The following is a 20333-nucleotide window of genomic DNA, read 5'->3' on the forward strand; positions in this document are numbered from 1 at the left end:
TGATTTGTAATTTGTACATAAACTGTACTTACGTTGTATTTAATAAAGTTCCAGAGTTTTGTTTTATCAAAAGAATCGTCAATTATAATTCTAGATCGTCACTTTTGTTAACTATTGAATTCAAGTAAAATCCCCGGCATGACAACACATTATACCACCAAAATGATGTCACATCTGGCACTCTCCGACTAATAAAAGTTCACGGACAACTTTTAACGAAATTTATTCAAGATCTAGGACCAATTTCTAAACTCTTCAAAGGAACTTCATTCTTATTTAACGGAGGACAGAATTTCTGTGTTTAACAGGTCAGTTGGTTATCGATAATTCTTTTATAAAGATTTTCGTTAGAGTTACGTCTAACTCACGAAATCTATTATTATATGTAATTGGCAAAAAGAATAAGACCAATATACATAATAACTGGCATTATTAAAAGACCAGTAAATCAAATAACTGGCATTATAAAAAAGACCAGTAAAGTAAATAACTGGCATTATAAAAAAAAGACCAGTAAAGCAAATAACTGGCAATATAAAAGACCAGTAAATCAAATAACTGGCGTTATAAAAAAGACCGGTAAATCAAATAACTGGCATTATAAAAAAGACCAGTAAAGTAAATAACTGGCATTATAAAAAAAGACCAGTAAAGCAAATAACTGGCAATATAAAAGACCAGTAAAGCAAATAACTGGCAGTATAAAAAAGACCAGTAAATCAAATAACTGGCGTTATAAAGAAGAACAGATTTAACCAACTGTTAAACCAGTAAAAAGTACATCGGCTCAATAGATCTATATATCAATCATACGACTCCAGTAACTACAAGTCTACTGTCAAGAATTTATTAGCAAATTGAGGCTTCAAGAACTTTGTCACTAGATCTATATTATTATTATATCTGAGATAAAGCCAAAATCCAGATATCGAACATTTTGCTCCAATACAAGAAACTAACAAAAAAATTAAATATGGCTTCCAGTGCTAGAACACAACGATTCTTCGAATTAATAGAATTTGCCAAAGAAAAGCAAATTTCAAAGCCAGACCAGTGGGCAGAGAAACAAGAAGAAAAAGAATATCAAGAGCAAGAATCTGAAAAACAAAGGCAAGAATCTGAAAAACGCATGCAATTAGAAGAAAAAAAATTGCAAGACGCCGAAAAACAAAGGCAAGAATCTGAAAAACAAAGGCAAGAATCTGAAAAACAAAGGCAAGAATCTGAAAAACAAAGGCAAGACGCCGAAAAGCAAAGACAACATGAAAAAGAAAAAATGGAATTCGAAAGGCAAAATAAAGAAAATAAAGAAAGCATTTCAATTCAAGGTCACTCAAGTATGTTTGACAAATACAGATTAATGAACAAAATATCGGCTTTCAACGAAAACATTGACAATATGGACTCGTATCTCATAAGATTTGAAGAAATAGCTACAACACCCGGTCTACCTGAAGCACATTGGTCGAGCTCACTCCTCACCCTTTTGACTGGCAAAGCTGTCAACATTTGCTCACAACTGTCCATCAATGAACGCAGCACTTACTCTGATATCAAGGAAGCTCTACTGCGCCAATACGGAGCAACTTCAGCCAACTATAGAAAGAAATTCTATAATGAAAGGCCACAGCAAAATGATGATCCTCAAATTTTTGTAGCTAATATGTCAATGTGGTTTGATAGATGGGTATCCATGGCAAAAATAGAAGAAAGTTACCAAGCTCTTCGTCAACATATTATTATCGACAACATCACCCATGCTCACTCAGAAGATATTCAATCCTACATTATAGAGAGAAATCCTACTGATATCCAGACATTAACCAAGATCATCAGACAATATAGAGCAGCCTATCCAAACAAGTCAGTCAAACCATCTGTTGAAGAAAATTTTGTCTGCTTTGCTCAAGACAAAAATGCAAGATATAAGTCAGATGACAAAGTCAAATGCAACAAATGTCATAAACTAGGGCATTTCACGTCTCAATGCCGCAGCAGAACCACAGAATGTTCATATTGCCATAAAAAGGGTCACCAAACTCATGAATGTTGGAAAAAACAGGCAGTCTCCAAAAATCAAAATTTTGATAGACCCACATCACCAACTCAAAGATACAGCAATAGAGAGCAATACAATCTCAACAAAGCACCTGGAAACAATAAACCAGATAACAACAAACCTCGCTACAGAAGTCATTCACAGGACTCCAGACCACAATATATGCCAAACAGAAGTTCATATAACAGAAGCTATTACAATGAGCATTCAACTATGACAGTCATTGCAAAATCCAATGGTCTCAAATTTTATCCAGGCTTTGTAGGAGACAAGAAGGTGGAAGTTCTTCGTGACACCGGAAGCACGTCCACATTAGTACATGAACGCTTCGTACACACAAACCGTTTCACAGGCAACCACGTCCAAGCCACTGCATTCAACGGAACTGTCAGCTAGTTACCTGAAGCCATCATTTATGTTACTACACCATTCTTCAGTGGTCAAACAAAAGTATTAGTAACACCCAATCTACCAGTGGACCTAATCATTGGAAACATAGAAGGAGTTAAAGAATGCACTCCTCAAGAACTTACTGAATGGACAAATGCCATAGAGCAAGGTCAAAAATGTTTGGCAGTAATGACAAGATCCATGTCCAGACAACAAGAACATTTGGCACCTGAACAAGTTAGCCAAAATAATCACATAGCTACCTCAGTTACTCAAGTTATGCAGAATGCAACAGAACCATTTACTAGTCCAGTAGCCAGCAACAATCAAGAACACTCAACATGGACACCCCCAGTTACATCAAGCCCATCCCTACCGATCATAAGTCCACCTCCAATTCCCGAATGTCCATTGCTGAACTTTGAAGAACAAGACGACATGCCCAGAGTCTCTAGCAATGATACAAGAACTCTAACTGGCCAAACTGAAGTCAATCAAAACAAGTCTCATGAACCAGAAGCAGATAACAAAGAAATTTTTATTCAATCAACTTTGGCTATACCAGACAAAAGAAAAACTATGCAATCTGACTCTATCACTCATACAAGTATTCCTCATTTGAAAGAATATGAGTCAACTAAAGAAGCCATTACAACCAAGAACATTGGAAGTCAAAGAATATTACATGAACACATGAAATCAAGATATTTTGCTCAAGGAGATCAAGTCAATTTACTGTTACCAGATTTCAGTAACAAACTGTTTTACAAATGGCAAGGTCCATTTACCATCACCAGAAAGATTTCCAACCTGCTTTATGAAATCAATGTCAACAAGTCAACCAAAGTATTTCATGTTCATATGTTTGAACATTACCATGAAACAGATAATGAAGACATCAAAGCAGAAGTTGAACATTTTACAAGCTTAGCAACTATTCCTGAGGAAGAAGAAGAAACATCATCAACACCCATTCCTGAGATAGATGTTTCATTACCAACATCCAATAACATTGACATTCCCAAGGTCATCACTCTGAATGACATAACACTACAGAAAGTGAAGGACACTAAAGTGTTTACAGATCATGCAGATTTCTTTACCAGTGTTTCTGAGACATTTCCAGTACTGCAATTTGAAAGAAACTCAGAAAGCAATAACATTGACAACACCAAGTTTCATCCTCCTTCTACTCAAGGGGCAACTTTTCTTCAGAAAGGAACAAATGAACTTCTTCAACATTGCTGTATTGACCGATTGAACTCAGACATGTTCAGTCATTGCTCTATTGAACATTCTAATGCAAAGCATTCTGCTACCATTGTTCTACAGCGTCAAAGTTCATCAACCAGAAAATTGAGTTTTGGTTTCGGACAGTTCTTATTTTCACCAAACTCAAACGCGGTTCAATCAGACATTATCTGTGAGATCATTATGACATGGAGTCAACAGCTTCATAAACTGAAAGACCTTTTCTTCAAGTTTAGAAAAAGCGTACACACATCCATGACGGCAATTCAGAAGGGTTCTGAACTTCACACTTACATTTTATATATGTACTATACCATATTTAGTGTCACTTGATCCATTATCATTCATACTCGTCAAGGAAGAACATTATCCAGTTATATTTAATTAATAAATTAATTTGTTTACTCACTTTTTCCACAGGAGTTCTATATCAGATGTTATATTTATTTCAGCACCAAGCAACCCACTGAGGAAAGTCACTCATTCAAGATACTTTGTTTATTATGTTTCAGCATATTTGCATATGACATGCATCAGACATTTTAATTTTTAAATCATGTGCATTTTATTTCAGGTATTTTATTTCAGGTATTGCATATATCCTAGTACAGATACATGACAGATAATTGGAATTTTTCATTGCTTCACACATGTTGAGATTTATATCACATTGAGTATTATTTTCTCAGAAGATTGTCATGTACTATCACAATTATTTTTTCTATGTCAATTTTTCATATGCAATATATTTTTCCATGTACACATTTTCACATTAGTACTAACCAAATGAGTTATAATGTCATATTTTAATATTATCATGAAGCACCATGAAGAGAAGTAACCTATTCAATTCAAGATTTAATTTATCCAAGTATTATGCCTTGTACAATTTTTGATATTGTTCATGACAAGCATTGTCTCATTTTCATAACCATTTCAATAGTGAGACAGGTGTTTAAAGTCATCAATAATTTTATTCACTGCATTTACATTTTTTTTTTATTATTGTTGTTATCTCCAAGTTGACTTTATTTTGTCATATGTTACCTCAACCATTTTTCTATAATTTCATGTATGGTATTTTGTATATATTTAAATAATTTTAATACATATGAGCATTTCTATTACCATACAAATGCTAAATGGAGGGGGGGGGGGTAATATGTCACAGATTACATTATAGAATTGTTTGTACATTTCACTTTTGAAAGTAATATAAGCCCTCGACATGAGTCTCGGGATTTAATCCTCAAATTTAGACACTTGACATTCAAGTCAGGATTTACCCAAGGGACGTAATTAGTATGTTTGAAATCTATTGGTTGATTTGAATTTAAACAAAGACATTTTTGAAAAGAGTGAGCGCCAGAGAATTGGCGGTAGTAAGAAGGTAAAGGGAGTCGAATAAATAATGTCCTTGTAGACAGTCACGTTTCTAAGAGCTCTGTTTGAAAAGCCTTTGTAATATGTTCCATGCTCATTGATTTGTAATTTGTACATAAACTGTACTTACGTTGTATTTAATAAAGTTCCAGAGTTTTGTTTTATCAAAAGAATCGTCAATTATAATTCTAGATCGTCACTTTTGTTAACTATTGAATTCAAGTAAAATCCCCGGCATGACAACACATCATACCATCAAAATGTCACACTTGAAAACAATAACTGATTTGCTTAAAAAATAGTTTTGTTCTCCATCTTCTACTGTATCTGTATTGCCTGGGTTCAAGTCAACGATGATATATTAGGCTTTTATTAAAACAAAAAATAAAGAGATTTAAGAATTATTAAAATGACTAAATCATTCAAGCTGGACTACCCTGCCATAGTACTTTGGAGCCCATAGAGTAAGTAATTAGAAAAAAATCATCTTTACCTTTACATTGAGTTCTGAAAAAAATGAGCTATATAAGTGGATTACACTACCTTGAGTTCTGTTTGTCCTCTGTATTCTGTGATGTATCCACCCAAAACATCCAGAGCTAATTTACACGTTTCAGAGATGTGGATTCTAAAGGCTGAGAACACAAAAAAAAAAAAGATGTTTCGAACCATTGAGTGTTATAATGATTATTTTCAGATTGAGACTCGTTTAAGCAGTGCTTCTCAACCTTTTATTTAAAATGCCCCACCCCCGATACAAAAAAAGGCCTTAGCCATAATACTCAAAGACAGAAATTGGGCATGGGGGAGCGCTTCCAACAGCTGTCGGAGTCTTGGCAATAAATGATTTCCTGCATGCTGAGAAAATGCATTTTATTGAGGTCTAGTGAGGGAAATGTCTCCTCGTTAAAATACCTCAGGTCAAATATAGGTGAAAGAAGTGAGACCGGAAAGGCCATTACTGAAACATAATATCGTCTGTCTTCGAAAAGTCTGTAGCGGCACTGGTTTGGTCTGGAGAAACAACAGAGCTATAGAACTGCTCTGAAGAAACAACAGAGCTATAGTACTGATCTGAAGAAACAACAGAGCTATGGAACTGATCTGAAGAAACAACAGAGCTATGGAACTGATCTGAAGAAACAACAGAGCTATGGAACTGATCTGAAGAAACAACAGAGCTATGGAACTGATCTGAAGAAACAACAGAGCTATGGAACTGATCTGAAGAAACAACAGAGCTATGGAACTGATCTGAAGAAACAACAGAGCTATAGAACTGCTCTGAAGAAACAACAGAGCTATGGAAGTGATCTGAAGAAACAACAGGGCTATGGAACTGATCTGAAGAAACAACAGAGCTATGGAACTGATCTGAAAGACAACAGAGCTATGGAACTGATCTGAAGAAACAACAGAGCTATAGAACTGCTCTGAAGAAACAACAGAGCTATAGAACTGCTCTGAAGAAACAACAGAGCTATAGAACTGATCTGAAGAAACAACAGAGCTATAGAACTGCTCTGAAGAAACAACAGAGCTATAGAACTGATCTGAAGAAACAAAAGAGCTATGGAACTGATCTGGAGAAACAACAGAGCTATGGAACTGATCTGAAGAAACAACAGAGCTATGGAACTGATCTGAAGAAACAACAGAGCTAAGGAAATGATCTGAAGAAACAACAGAGCTATGGAACTGATCTGAAGAAACAACAGAGCTATAGAACTGATCTGAAGAAACAACAGAGCTATAGAACTGATCTGAAGAAACAACAGAGCTATGGAACTGATCTGAAGAAACAACAGGGCTATGGAACTGATCTGAAGAAACAACAGAGCTATAGAACTGATCTGAAGAAACAACAGAGCTATAGAACTGATCTGAAGAAACAACAGAGCTATAGAACTTATCTGGAGAAACAACAGGGCTATAGACCTGATCTGAAGAAACAACAGGGCTATAGAACTGATCTGAAGAAACAACATGGCTATAGAACTGATCTGAAGAAAGAACAGAGCTATGGAACTGATCTGAAGAAACAACAGAGCTATAGAACTGATCTGAAGAAACAACAGATCTATGGAACTGATCTGAAGAAACAACAGGGCTATAGAACTGATCTGAAGAAACAACAGAGCTATGGAACTGATCTGAAGAAACAACAGAGCTATGGAACTGATCTGAAGAAACAACAGAGCTATAGAACTGCTCTGAAGAAACAACAGAGCTATGGAACTGATCTGAAGAAACAACAGGGCTATGGAACTGATCTGAAGAAACAACAGAGCTATGGAACTGATCTGAAGAAACAACAGAGCTATGGAACTGATCTGAAGAAACAACAGAGCTATAGAACTGCTCTGAAGAAACAACAGAGCTATAGAACTGCTCTGAAGAAACAACAGAGCTATAGAACTGATCTGAAGAAACAACAGAGCTATAGAACTGCTCTGAAGAAACAACAGAGCTATAGAACTGATCTGAAGAAACAAAAGAGCTATGGAACTGATCTGGAGAAACAACAGAGCTATGGAACTGATCTGAAGAAACAACAGAGCTATGGAACTGATCTGAAGAAACAACAGAGCTATAGAACTGATCTGAAGAAACAACAGAGCTATGGAACTGATCTGAAGAAACAACAGAGCTATGGAACTGATCTGAAGAAACAACAGAGCTATAGAACTGCTCTGAAGAAACAACAGAGCTATGGAACTGATCTGAAGAAACAACAGGGCTATGGAACTGATCTGAAGAAACAACAGAGCTATGGAACTGATCTGAAGAAACAACAGAGCTATGGAACTGATCTGAAGAAACAACAGAGCTATAGAACTGCTCTGAAGAAACAACAGAGCTATAGAACTGCTCTGAAGAAACAACAGAGCTATAGAACTGATCTGAAGAAACAACAGAGCTATAGAACTGCTCTGAAGAAACAACAGAGCTATAGAACTGATCTGAAGAAACAAAAGAGCTATGGAACTGATCTGGAGAAACAACAGAGCTATGGAACTGATCTGAAGAAACAACAGAGCTATGGAACTGATCTGAAGAAACAACAGAGCTATAGAACTGATCTGAAGAAACAACAGAGCTATGGAACTGATCTGAAGAAACAACAGAGCTATGGAACTGATCTGAAGAAACAACAGAGCTATGGAACTGATCTGAAGAAACAACAGAGCTAAGGAAATGATCTGAAGAAACAACATAGCTATTGAGCTGATCTGAAGAAACAACAGAGCTATAGAACTGATCTGAAGAAACAACAGAGCTATAGAACTGATCTGAAGAAACAACAGAGCTATGGAACTGATCTGAAGAAACAACAGGGCTATGGAACTGATCTGAAGAAACAACAGAGCTATAGAACTGATCTGAAGAAACAACAGAGCTATAGAACTGATCTGAAGAAACAACAGAGCTATAGAACTGATCTGGAGAAACAACAGGGCTATAGAACTGATCTGAAGAAACAACAGGGCTATAGAACTGATCTGAAGAAACAACATGGCTATAGAACTGATCTGAAGAAACAACAGAGCTATGGAACTGATCTGAAGAAACAACAGAGCTATAGAACTGATCTGAAGAAACAACAGAGCTATGGAACTGATCTGAAGAAACAACAGGGCTATAGAACTGATCTGAAGAAACAACAGAGCTATAGAACTGATCTGGAGAAACAACAGAGCTATAGAACTGATCTGAAGAAACAACAGAGCTATAGAACTGATCTGGAGAAACAACAGAGCTATGGAACTGATCTGAAGAAACAACAGAGCTATGGAACTGATCTGGAGAAACAACAGAGCTATAGAACTGATCTGGAGAAACAACAGAGCTATGGAACTGATCTGAAGAAACAACAGAGCTATGGAACTGATCTGGAGAAACAACAGAGCTATGGAACTGATCTGGAGAAACAACAGAGCTATGGAACTGATCTGGAGAAACAACAGAGCTATGGAACTGATCTGGACAATTTTAACCGTTATGGATTCTGGTGCGAATTCAATGCTCTCGCGATTAAAGTCGATTTTATTGCACACTCCTGTCGCGAAAATGTGAAAATAAGTCTCTTAAATAATATTTTTTCAAAACATTGGAAACAATGCTCTTTTAATCATTTTTAGTAGCCCCCGAAAGGGGAAAAGACGCAATTAGTTTTGTGTGGTCTGTCTGTCCGTCCGTCCCGTTTAGATTTCGTAAACTAGAAAAGATATTGAAAATCCGACATCATGCAACGGCTACTAATTATTGCGTTTTCAAAAAAAAAAGTTTACTTTCTTTTTAAAGAGACAAAAATTTACTTAATATGCATATAATAAAAACATAATTTAAAACAACAATTAATAAGTAGTTTTTCATATTATCGCGTTAATTTCAATGTTGCACAGCATGCATAGGATACCTAGTAAAGTTACATGACTTAACTAAAGGATTTTTGTTTACGTAATAGTTCTTTTTTTTTACTTTGAATAAAAGATTGACTCTTTACAAAACAATAAGATCAATTAGATAATCCTTATATGACATTAGTTAGGCCAGGTCCACATTTAGCTTCACTTTCACCTATCCATTGGTCTTCTGGACCGTTAGGGCACCACACAACATCTGTCAACCTTCTTTCTATATTCTTCTCAGTCATTAGTCTTTGATAGAATTTCCTTCTGATAATCTTTCTGAAAATATTGAAACCTGCCTTTTTACCTGCTTGGGTGGACCACATCAATTTTGAGTTTTTGTTTCCACACAAACTGTCTTTGTGACCTTGTTTTAAAATATATACTTATTACTGTAACTACCTGCACCGGTAGATTCCATTCTAGAAGCTGTGTTGACTGTGTCTCCAAACAGACAAAATCTGGGCATTGTCAGTCCCACTACACCAGCAACACAAGAGCCTAAAAGAGACAATGCCAATAGGAAATAATTTCAAAAAAATATTTCCATTATACGACTAAGGTTGTGTTTATGTGGTACTTACATACACTAACATATTTTGACTTAAAAAGATATCCCGGAACAAACTTCCAGAAAAGTTTATAGTAAATAATGTGTAGTCATCCAGAGTATAAATTATGTTACTAAGAAGCCAAACTATTGACCGGATACCTATAGTATTTACGTATATGTACTGTTGATATATTGGCTTGCATATGGAGCTGATCCTGCGGGATTGCCATACAGATTAACCTATAAAAATTTTCTTTAACAACTTGTATGTAATCAGTACCATTTATCTAAATGTAATCATTTACTTGTTCAAACAACTTATTGTTTACATGTAGATGTCCCTAACTAAGGAAGCTCCAAAGTATTTGTTCAAAGCTTTAATTGGACAAGTCATAAAGTAATTACTTTTAGAAAAACCTAAATAACCTTTAGAAAGACCTAAAAAATTGACCTATAAAAAAACTTACATAACAATCTTTTGGAAGAAAGTAACAGTTTCCCTTTTGTACAAATCTAAAGAAGTAACTTTCAAAAAGACCTAAGACCAATTAACATTTTAAAAAATCTTAAGAATTTACTTTACTGAAACATTCACTTGTAGACTGACTTACCTGTATGCAGTCCTATCCTAAGTCTTAAGGGTACCTGAGGCATATGTCGGATAGTAAACTTGCCACACTGACTCAACAGCACCAAGGCTAAGGTACCAATCTCCCCAGCGTGCCTGTTGCCGTTCCTGATGGGCAAACCACTGACCACCATGTAGGCGTCACCAATGGTCTCCACCTGGTCAGAACAAGTCAAGGATCATTTCGAATGTCTTTCCATTGTACGCTCAAAATGATTCTCATTATAAATATTTTAAAATTTCTTGTGTGTATGAAGACTATAGCTGTTACATGGGTATGTGTTGAGTTGAACTGTTACATGGGTATGTGTTGAGTTGAACTGTTACATGGGTATGTGGTATGTTGAACTTGGTAAGATATCGATAGAGAGATTGGTACATTTTTATACGTTGGCCAGCCAGTACGATGTTTTTATATTTTTATTAGATATTAGTTGAACCTCTCTCCCCCTATTCTCTATCTCTCTCCCTCTCTCTCTCTCTCTCTCACACTCACACACACACACACACGAGCAGTCAGACATACAGTATGCCTACTATTCGTTGTTTCGGTAAGGCTAAAAAAAAAAACTTACAAAGGGAACAAACCTCATAAATACGATCAGAAGAGAAGTATTTGGATTGTCTCCCTGCAATTATCGTTTTCACAGCTAGAAATCGTTGTATTGGTAATGCTATATTCGGTTATAATTTTGTATGAATGTTCAAAGATTGATATGAATGTTGATCTAGTTCCTTGAAGAATCACGTAATTAATACGATTGATACTTCTTCATTTTAAATCGCTGAATACTATGATGTCAGAGAGACAGATACGTGTTCACGCTACCAACTACAGGTATGCAGCTCTCCTGGGTACCCTTGCTCTGTCTTTCTTAACCCTTAAAATGCATTTGGTATATTAGCCTCTAAACGTCAGAATTGTAATTCCATTCAGTATGCACTCATTGTAAAACAGCTCAGTACTTTAAGGGTTAAATATGAATTGATAATGATTAGTGCGATCACATCTAATCCAGGACCGTTAAAAACAAAGCTCGAAATCTTGACGCTGCACGGCATACTTCTTATCGTCTGCCTGAACTCGAAAAGCAGAATTGAGTATTTACGTGTGGACCAACAGATGGACATGTTTATACCAGTGAAGACCACGGGGATAGCACCCAATTTTAAATGAAAATTAAGAACCTTTTAAATTAGGTTTAAGTAACAGTTAGGCTAAGTGCTAGGGTAACTTTTAGACTAGGTGCTACTATTAGGCTAAGTGCTACTATTAGACTAAGTGCTACTATTAGGCTAAGTGCTACTATTAGGCTAAGTGCTAGGGTAGCTTTTAGACTAGGTGCTACTATTAGGCTAAGTGCTACTATTAGGCTAAGTGCTACTATTAGGCTAAGTGCTACTATTAGGCTAAGTGCTACTATTAGGCTAAGTGCTAGGGTAACTTTTAGACTATGTGCTACTATTAGGCTAAGTGCTACTATTAGGCTAAGTGCTACTATTAGGCTAAGTGCTACTATTAGGCTAAGTGCTACTATTAGGCTAAGTGCTACTATTAGACTAAGTGCTACTATTAGGCTAAGTGCTACTATTAGGCTAAGTGCTACTATTAGGCTAAGTGGTAGTGTAACTTTTAGACTAGGTGCTACTATTAGGCTAAGTGTTACTATTAGGCTAAGTGCTACTATTAGGCTAAGTGCTACTATTAGGCTAAGTGCTACTATTAGGCTAAGTGCTACTATTAGGCTAAGTGCTACTATTAGGCTAAGTGCTACTATTAGGCTAAGTGCTAGGGTAACTTTTAGACTATGTGCTACTATTAGGCTAAGTGCTACTATTAGGCTAAGTGCTGCTATTAGGCTAAGTGCTACTATTAGGCTAAGTGCTACTATTAGGCTAAGTGCTATGGAAGGGGAAGCTATTAAGATAAATGCTATGGTAATTATTAGCTGTTCTTATACATTTGACAGCCCAAGTACTTACCTTGTAGACATCGTGGTCATTAATGGTGGCATCAAACATGGTGTACAGGTCATTCAGTAGGTCTACCACTTGCATAGGTGTGGACATGGCAGAGATAGTGGTGAAGCCAACGATGTCAGAGAAGTAGATGGTCACCTCGTCAAAACACTCGGCCTCCACGTTCCTGCCCATCTTCAAACTCTCTGCTACTGTCCTGGGGTTTATAGGGGGTAAAGTTCATGTGCTAATCTTAAGTTCATCTAATTCTATGGTTAAACATGTTAACAATGCAGTCCAGTAGTTTATTATGTAGTGTAAAGCATATATTAGCAATCCTGGACATAGCCAGGATTTTTTTTTGGGGGGTGGGGGAGTTGGGGGGATTTTTCTTCCCCCTCCCCCCAATATATATATATATATATATGTTTGTGTGTGGGTGTGCACATAAATAATCTTTATTACATTCTTACCCTTCATTCTTTCGGAAGACGTTTATTGTACCCTAGAATGAGTTCTTTATTCCTGGAGTTAGTGGAAAAATTGTAGACTCCCCGCCCCTGCCAGCAAGGGAGTCTGGAAGAGTGAAGAAAGATATCCCGCCGCCAAGCACTATTTCCGGTATTTAAAGCTAACAAAATGAATATTCTGAGGTATCTGTAGTAAGTGATAATAGATATAAGCACAGCACTATCTATAAAATGCTTCCAATGGCATGCGTCTCAAAAAGCCTCAGTCCAGTGGAACCTTTATCACTAACAGGAGAAGGGGCAAAGGTAATTAACTGGCTCCTATACCAGTAAGCTTGGTGCAGGAGGGTCTCTTTAGTATTCGCTGGCTACCCACAAAATTAAGACCAAGCAACCATTAGGCAGCTTGCAGCACACAGTGCTACACTCCGTCAGCGCCTGTTATGCCACTAATTCCAAACTGTATCGGTAGTTGTCGTTTCCTTAGACACATCAGCTGCTTGGAGGGGAGGGGGTATAACACTGCTGTGTGGATGACATCGTTCCGACCATTGCTAATGCCAAGACATTCAATATCATTTCTATGAGTTGGTCAATAGTCGCTTCGCGAATGAAGGGGAAATATTATTATATTAGCAATGTATAATTAAGCCATATCCCAAGGTCCTCAAGCCCAGCGAAGACCTTCCTACTGGGAACGCCAATAGGAGAAAGTAGAAGAGGCAGAAAGCGATGGGAAGACAGAATCAAAGAAGAATGGACGAGCCTGTCATTACAAGAGGTTCTATCCAAGGCAAAAGACTAAAGTGGACTGGAGAAAGACAGTGGACACATGTGGTACCCAAACAGTTCAGCCGAGACCAATCGTTATTGCAGGCCTGAAGGCTAACCTGAGACATCGCAACCTGTGGGCAGTGTAGACCAATAGCTCGTTTCCGCGTGACAGGTAGCGACGTCGCTGGTCAGTGTTGAGGTCATGTATAACGATTGGTTCAACAGACTAAGGTATAGGTCAAGGTGAATGTAAAGGAATTAAGCATTGTAATGCATACGGCTGTCCAACTCACGGAGGTAACATCCTAAACAGTAACTGGTCAGTCTTCTTTTTCTCCTCCTCTAGCTGCATTGTCCTCTCGGCCACGATATCCTCCAGGTCAGTGGAGTACTTCTCTAACATTTTAAACATAGTGTCCACAATGTTTGCCTTCCTGTAAGTCAAGAAATCAAGTTTAAAAAGTTTAAAAAATAGCCACACATTCATTGCAACAACAAGAATAACATTTTTAAAAATATCTACTTTCAAAAGACAATCCCTCCATTATCAAATATAATAAAATAATAAAAAACATAATTCAAAATTTTTAGTTCAGTTCGGGTATCGAACCTGTGACGCAGTCATCTGCAAAAATATTTTCTGATTCGGCTACCTAGGAAGGTATCTCTATGCAATAATTTATTGGTATATTCATTCTAGATCTAACACTAGACCTAAAGCTCTGATTTAGAACTCTTAAGATCGAGTCTAGATAGACTTCTATATCAAGAATATAACTTGAATAGAGGTATTGTAAAACTAAACACTGTACACTACGAATCAAATACAGTGGTAAATGAGTTTGTCTTTCCCTTTGAGCACTGCCTACATATAAAATCACGATATATTATGAAACACATGATTCTATTATGATGCAGTTAAACAGATGTGCAATGTTGTATTGTTTTAAGCTAAGAGGCTCATACGGTGTCGTAATAAAGTGAAATGTTATTCTAAAAATAAACACATATATTCCCATTTCTTTGGACTAATTTATCTTATCTTTTTCCTGCTCTAGTTGATATACCAGACTCTAGCTTCCATAAAAGACCAACGGAAATATCATACAATAATATGGCACTTGCCTTATAAAACTCCATTACAAATCTAGTCTTCTAGGCGCACGATCTTCAATTGTTAAGTTCAGCCCATTGTGCCGGACTCCCAGACGTTTTGAAAGACAGGCGGAAGTGAATTCTTCCACTTGGTCTGACACGTTCAGTCAAATTAAAAGAACCAAAATGACTGAGATTGTGGAGACTAAACAGATGTCGAACAAACTTCTTTTTTTTTTTATTGGGAATTTTTTTTTTCAGGTTATACTTTTACTTACAATAACACACAAGACAAGCGGGTCAACGCATCCACATTGAGCAGTCAAGGTTATTGAGAAGTTGTATATAGTTTACGATCATTTATACTGTTCAAACTAATATACCCGCTGCAGCTCATCAGTTATAAATTCATAGTCGCAGATATATAATATATAATACTGTTGAGCAATCATAGTTATTGAGAAGTTGTATATAGTTCATGATCAAATACACTGTTCATTATAATATACCCGCTGGAGTTCATCAATTATAAAGTCATAGTCGCAGATATAGGAGAATTAGCGAGTGGTCGAAACAAGATCAGTTTTTCATGTTCATTACAAAGAGAGAAGATCCAAAATTATTCTTAGTTAATGATCTTGTTGGAACGTTTACCAGCCGACAGATCAGCCTGAAGTCCTATTGGTCAGATGTTTTTATGTCCAACACTTTTTTTTTCTCTGGGTGAAATACAAATTTATGGTTTGTTTAATAAAAGGACAAGGTGATCAGAACAAATTGTTTTTGTCCTTTATGAAGAGATTCAAAGTTTTTACATAGACAGACCTCATAACAAACGTTGGAATTTTGGCAGACAACATCAGAAAGTTTTGGTCCCAGCAGCTAGAAGTTAAAAAAATCTTTCTCGGTGACGAAGAGGTAAAATATATGAAACATTTGATTACAGCATTGCAAGATAGATTCTACATCCATAACATCAAAACCAAACATTTTGATGGGAAATGTTTCGAGTGACACTGAGGTATGACAATAGAGCTTGTGAGCTTCTCTTTTGTGGGATGCACAATTGGAAGACAAACTTACTCAAAGATAATATAGATTGCTATTAGTATAGTAACAATAACAAATACATTTTCAAATGTGAACCATTATAAGTGCCCTCTCTTTTTTCTTTTTAAACACACATTGGGAAAATAAAGTTTCAAGTTTTGATAACAATTGAAATAGATCCTGAAACAATGGAAATAGATCTTGAAACAATGGAAATGTTGGTTTTATCTAAGATGGAATCCCCAAGTAGATTCTCTATAGGATGAGTTACATCTGTAGGCCTATACACACTACTTCCCTTTACTTATTTCCCAACACTTTCTGCTGTCTTGGCTCCCCAGGGCGATTTCATTCTTAATGCAAGGCCATAACGGATTTCTGAGCTGCTCTATCGCGGATCATCGCCCTTTCTTACTAGCGGTCGTGTTGTTGTTTTAGCCCATTTCACTTTCTCTCTCTCTCATACTCTCTCTCTCATACTCTCTCTCATACTCTCTCTCATACTCTCTCTCATACTCTCTCTCATACTCTCTCTCATACTCTCTCTCATACTCTCTCTCTCATACTCTCTCTCATTTTCTCTCTCATTCTCTCTTTCAATCTCTCTATGCCTCTCTCATACATTCTCTATTTCATTCTCACTCTCATTATCTCTCATTCTCTCACTCATTCTCTCTCTCTCTCATTTTATTTTTCATTTGTTTCTCTTTCTTTCTGCTCTTATTTTTTTTATTGATCCTTCTCCGCTATCCTTTTCTGTTTCCTCTATTTTCTTTCACCTATCTCTCTCTCTCTCTCCCAACGATCCCTTTACTTTCTATGTTACTCCATGAAATAAGTCTTCAGGCTCTAATAAATGTACAAACCAAGATTGTAGGGAAGGCTACACTCGGAACCACTTTCAACAGACTCAAAACTCAATTTCCATTCCTCCCCTCCTCTGTAACACACATTTTCTAAAATCCTCCCCCTCTGTCTCATCTCTTCCCCACAAGGTTTCACTTCCACCGCCCTCCTTCATTGACCACCCCTTTGTCCCCATTTCAACCCAAAATGCGTTTTCTTTTATTGCGTCATACCTTCTTTTTTTTTTCCTTTCATCAGGCATCGACTCACGTACGCGTAATATTAAAAGATGACGTATGGGCGCGGGTCACCGCTGATGAGGTAATAAAGATTGGGGATCAAATTCTAAGCAAGAAAAGCAAGTCGTTTTTTTTCCCTTGCGAAATCGCTGACCAGTGCGGGACGAAAAAAAAAATCATTCATCCAGAGGGCGCATAGAATGTGGGGGGACAGGGGGGATGGACCCTCAAGTTCAAGCGAGTTCAGCAGGTCATTACAGTCTGTGCACATCTACATATATTTAATGGTAATGTCTTCGATTAAGATTAAGGATGAGTGCAGTGTTTCACATGGCTATTTAAACCCAGTTGAGAACTGCATAATTGTCCACATCTGATGTAGTCCAATATGTCCGCTGGGAGTCAAGTTTTCTTTTTGTCTTCTGCTCCTGTCTTCAATAAAGGCTTTTAGTATTCTTTTAAGGGGGGGGGGAGGAAGACGGTCTCGAATGTGTGTCCGCAGCTTTTGTGAGAGCTCTCCAACTGTCTATTTGAGGGACTACCTGCTTTCAGCTACTCTCCTCGATGCCATTGAGGGCTAAATAGCACCTGAGTTGATCTTTGTAGCACGACTGTTAGGCGGTACTCTTTTAAGTTCGCCAATGAAGATTGACTTTCGTATGCTGTCTTCCCCAACGCTGGATAAGTGTCTCACCAAGCGCTACTGTTGAATGGTGATTATTGCTTCTATACTGTCCACACCGGCCTCCAGGAGGACTTGGTTATTTGTAATGTAGTCGTGTCAACGTATACCCATTATGGAGCAATGGCACCCAGGTCTCAGAGACATACAAAAGTGACGCTGGTTTAAGGAGTGTCATGAAAACTAACATGATTACAGGATCATCTAGTTCATGGGGAACCTCCGGACAGGTGGGGGGGGGGTGAAGAGCAAATCTCTCATTCTTGGCCATGGTTAAATGCCTTCCCATTGGTCAAGGGTCACATGGTTAACAGGTCACAAAAGGGTGTAATCGCGACTCTTCCTGGACAGTTGGACGAAAGTTGGGCATTAAACTTGACCGGACTCCTTTCTTTAATAACACACTCATTGTGTATCCGATACTTTATTGGGAATGTGATGAGTGTACTTCTATTTTATACAGGGTTTATTATTATATTTTATACAAAGCCAAAGGGAAAGTATCAACATGTTACATTGCATCCACGCGAGTTTATAACAGCAAATAGATAGTCCAATATTTACGTAGAAAACAAAATTGTAAAACTCTGTTCTTGCGAGGACTGCGGTTCAATTTTATAAGTAATAGTAGAAATTTGTGGTATTTTACGTGTCGAGAGACGATCTTTTCCCTTGGCAACTTCTCGTATGACTGAGGAGGCCGATCCTTGGTGCACAGCTGCGGTCACAGGTTGAGCATATATAGTCACCAGGCGCCGTTGTACTTTCACCCTTCTTTCTACTCCTGGTGTCTGCAATCCAGCATACAGGAATAGTAGAAATATTTCTCTACTAAGTCAACTACTGCTGTTCAGTTGTAGAAAGAACTAGACTTATACTACTGCTGTTCAGTTGTAGAAAGAACTAGATTTATACTACTGCTGTTCAGTTGTAGGAAGAACTAGACTTATACTACTGCTGTTCAGTTGTAGAAAGAACTAGACTTATACTACTGCTGTTCAGTTGTAGGAAGAACTAGATTTATACTACTGCTGTTCAGTTGTAGGAAGAACTAGACTTATACTACTGCTGTTCAGTTGTAGAAAGAACTAGATTTATACTACTGCTGTTCAGTTGTAAGAAGAACTAGACTTGTACTACTGCTGTTCAGTTGTAGGAAGAACTAGATTTATACCACTGCTGTTCAGTAGTAGGAAGAACTAGATTTATACCACTGCTGTTCAGTAGTAGGAAGAGCTAGATTTATACTACTGCTGTTCTGTTGTAGGAAGAACTAGATTTATACTACTGCTGTTCAGTTGTAAGAAGAACTAGATTTATACCACTGCTGTTCAGTTGTAGGAAGAACTAGATTTATACTACTGCTGTTCAGTTGTAGGAAGAACTAGATTTATACTACTGCTGTTCAGTAGTAGGAAGAACTAGATTTATACCACTGCTGTTCAGTAGTAGGAAGAACTAGATTTATACCACTGCTGTTCAGTTGTAGGAAGAACTAGATTTATACTACTGCTGTTCAGTAGTAGGAAGAACTAGATTTATACCACTGCTGTTCAGTAGTAGGAAGAACTAGATTTATACTACTGCTGTTCAGTTGTAAGAAGAACTAGATTTATACCACTGCTGTTCAGTTGTAGGAAGAACTAGATTTATACTACTGCTGTTCAGTTGTAGGAAGAACTAGATTTATACCACTGCTGTTCAGTAGTAGGAAGAACTAGATTTATACCACTGCTGTTCAGTAGTAGGAAGAACTAGATTTATACTACTGCTGTTCTGTTGTAGGAAGAACTAGATTTATAGTATGTCTGAAATTGACGTACCCCATCTAAAGAAACCTTTACATTGACAATCAAAGAATTGGTTTTCTCTCGTAGAACAAATTGTGAGTTATCTCCCCATGATTGATAGGCACGGCCTCATTAAAGTTAATGATTTCCACCCACCGTTGACTGACATTAGTAATTGAACAAGTTGTTCTGGGTTTTTTTTTTCACCGTCTTGTATTTTTATTTATTTGAAAGTATTTATATTCATTACGTTGTTGTTTTTTAAATCTCCGAGTCGCCGTGCCGCGAGTTTATAAACAAACAAAAACAACAAAATTAATAAACAAAATAAACAATCAAAGTGGAAGGGCTTATATAGACTTTAAACAATGTATAACGATTAAAATAAGTATAGCGTCCCTACTTCCCCGGAATTCGCTAATCACACGTGGGTCGTGAAACAGTGAGCTACACCAGTGATCCTCAAACTGTGCTACACGGAACCCCAGTGGTCCGCGAGACGACCGAAAGGGGTTCTAAGAAAAATAAACGTTGTATACACTTAAAATAAATTCTTCGCTCAAAACCAGTGTATCTGATTGGATAATTTGAATAATAATCAACGCGCCAATCACTACTGTTTAATGTTTATTACGAACTATTCTATGGCGACCTAAACCAAAGATTTGAATACATTCTTCACTTGGATATTTCCGATCCCAATCGGAGATGAATCCATAATAATGCTGGAGCAGCTAATAATCAACACATGA

General features: G+C 37.1%; 1 protein-coding gene across 1 annotated transcript in view; it reads right to left on the reverse strand.

Annotated features, from left to right (window-relative positions):
• The window catches only part of LOC106062536 (uncharacterized), a 237360-nt gene that overhangs the window by 8892 nt on the left and 208135 nt on the right, over positions 1-20333 (reverse strand). Inside the window, exons 12-16 of the mRNA XM_056012798.1 lie at positions 14173-14313; positions 12660-12852; positions 10660-10834; positions 9898-9996; positions 5627-5718 (exon numbers count right to left, since the gene is read on the reverse strand). Of these exons, the coding sequence (XP_055868773.1) occupies positions 5627-5718; positions 9898-9996; positions 10660-10834; positions 12660-12852; positions 14173-14313 (700 nt within the window). The remainder of the gene's footprint in view (positions 1-5626; positions 5719-9897; positions 9997-10659; positions 10835-12659; positions 12853-14172; positions 14314-20333) is intronic.

Source organism: Biomphalaria glabrata, chromosome 15 (assembly GCF_947242115.1).
Source record: "Biomphalaria glabrata chromosome 15, xgBioGlab47.1, whole genome shotgun sequence".
Classification (NCBI taxonomy): domain Eukaryota; kingdom Metazoa; phylum Mollusca; class Gastropoda; family Planorbidae; genus Biomphalaria; species Biomphalaria glabrata.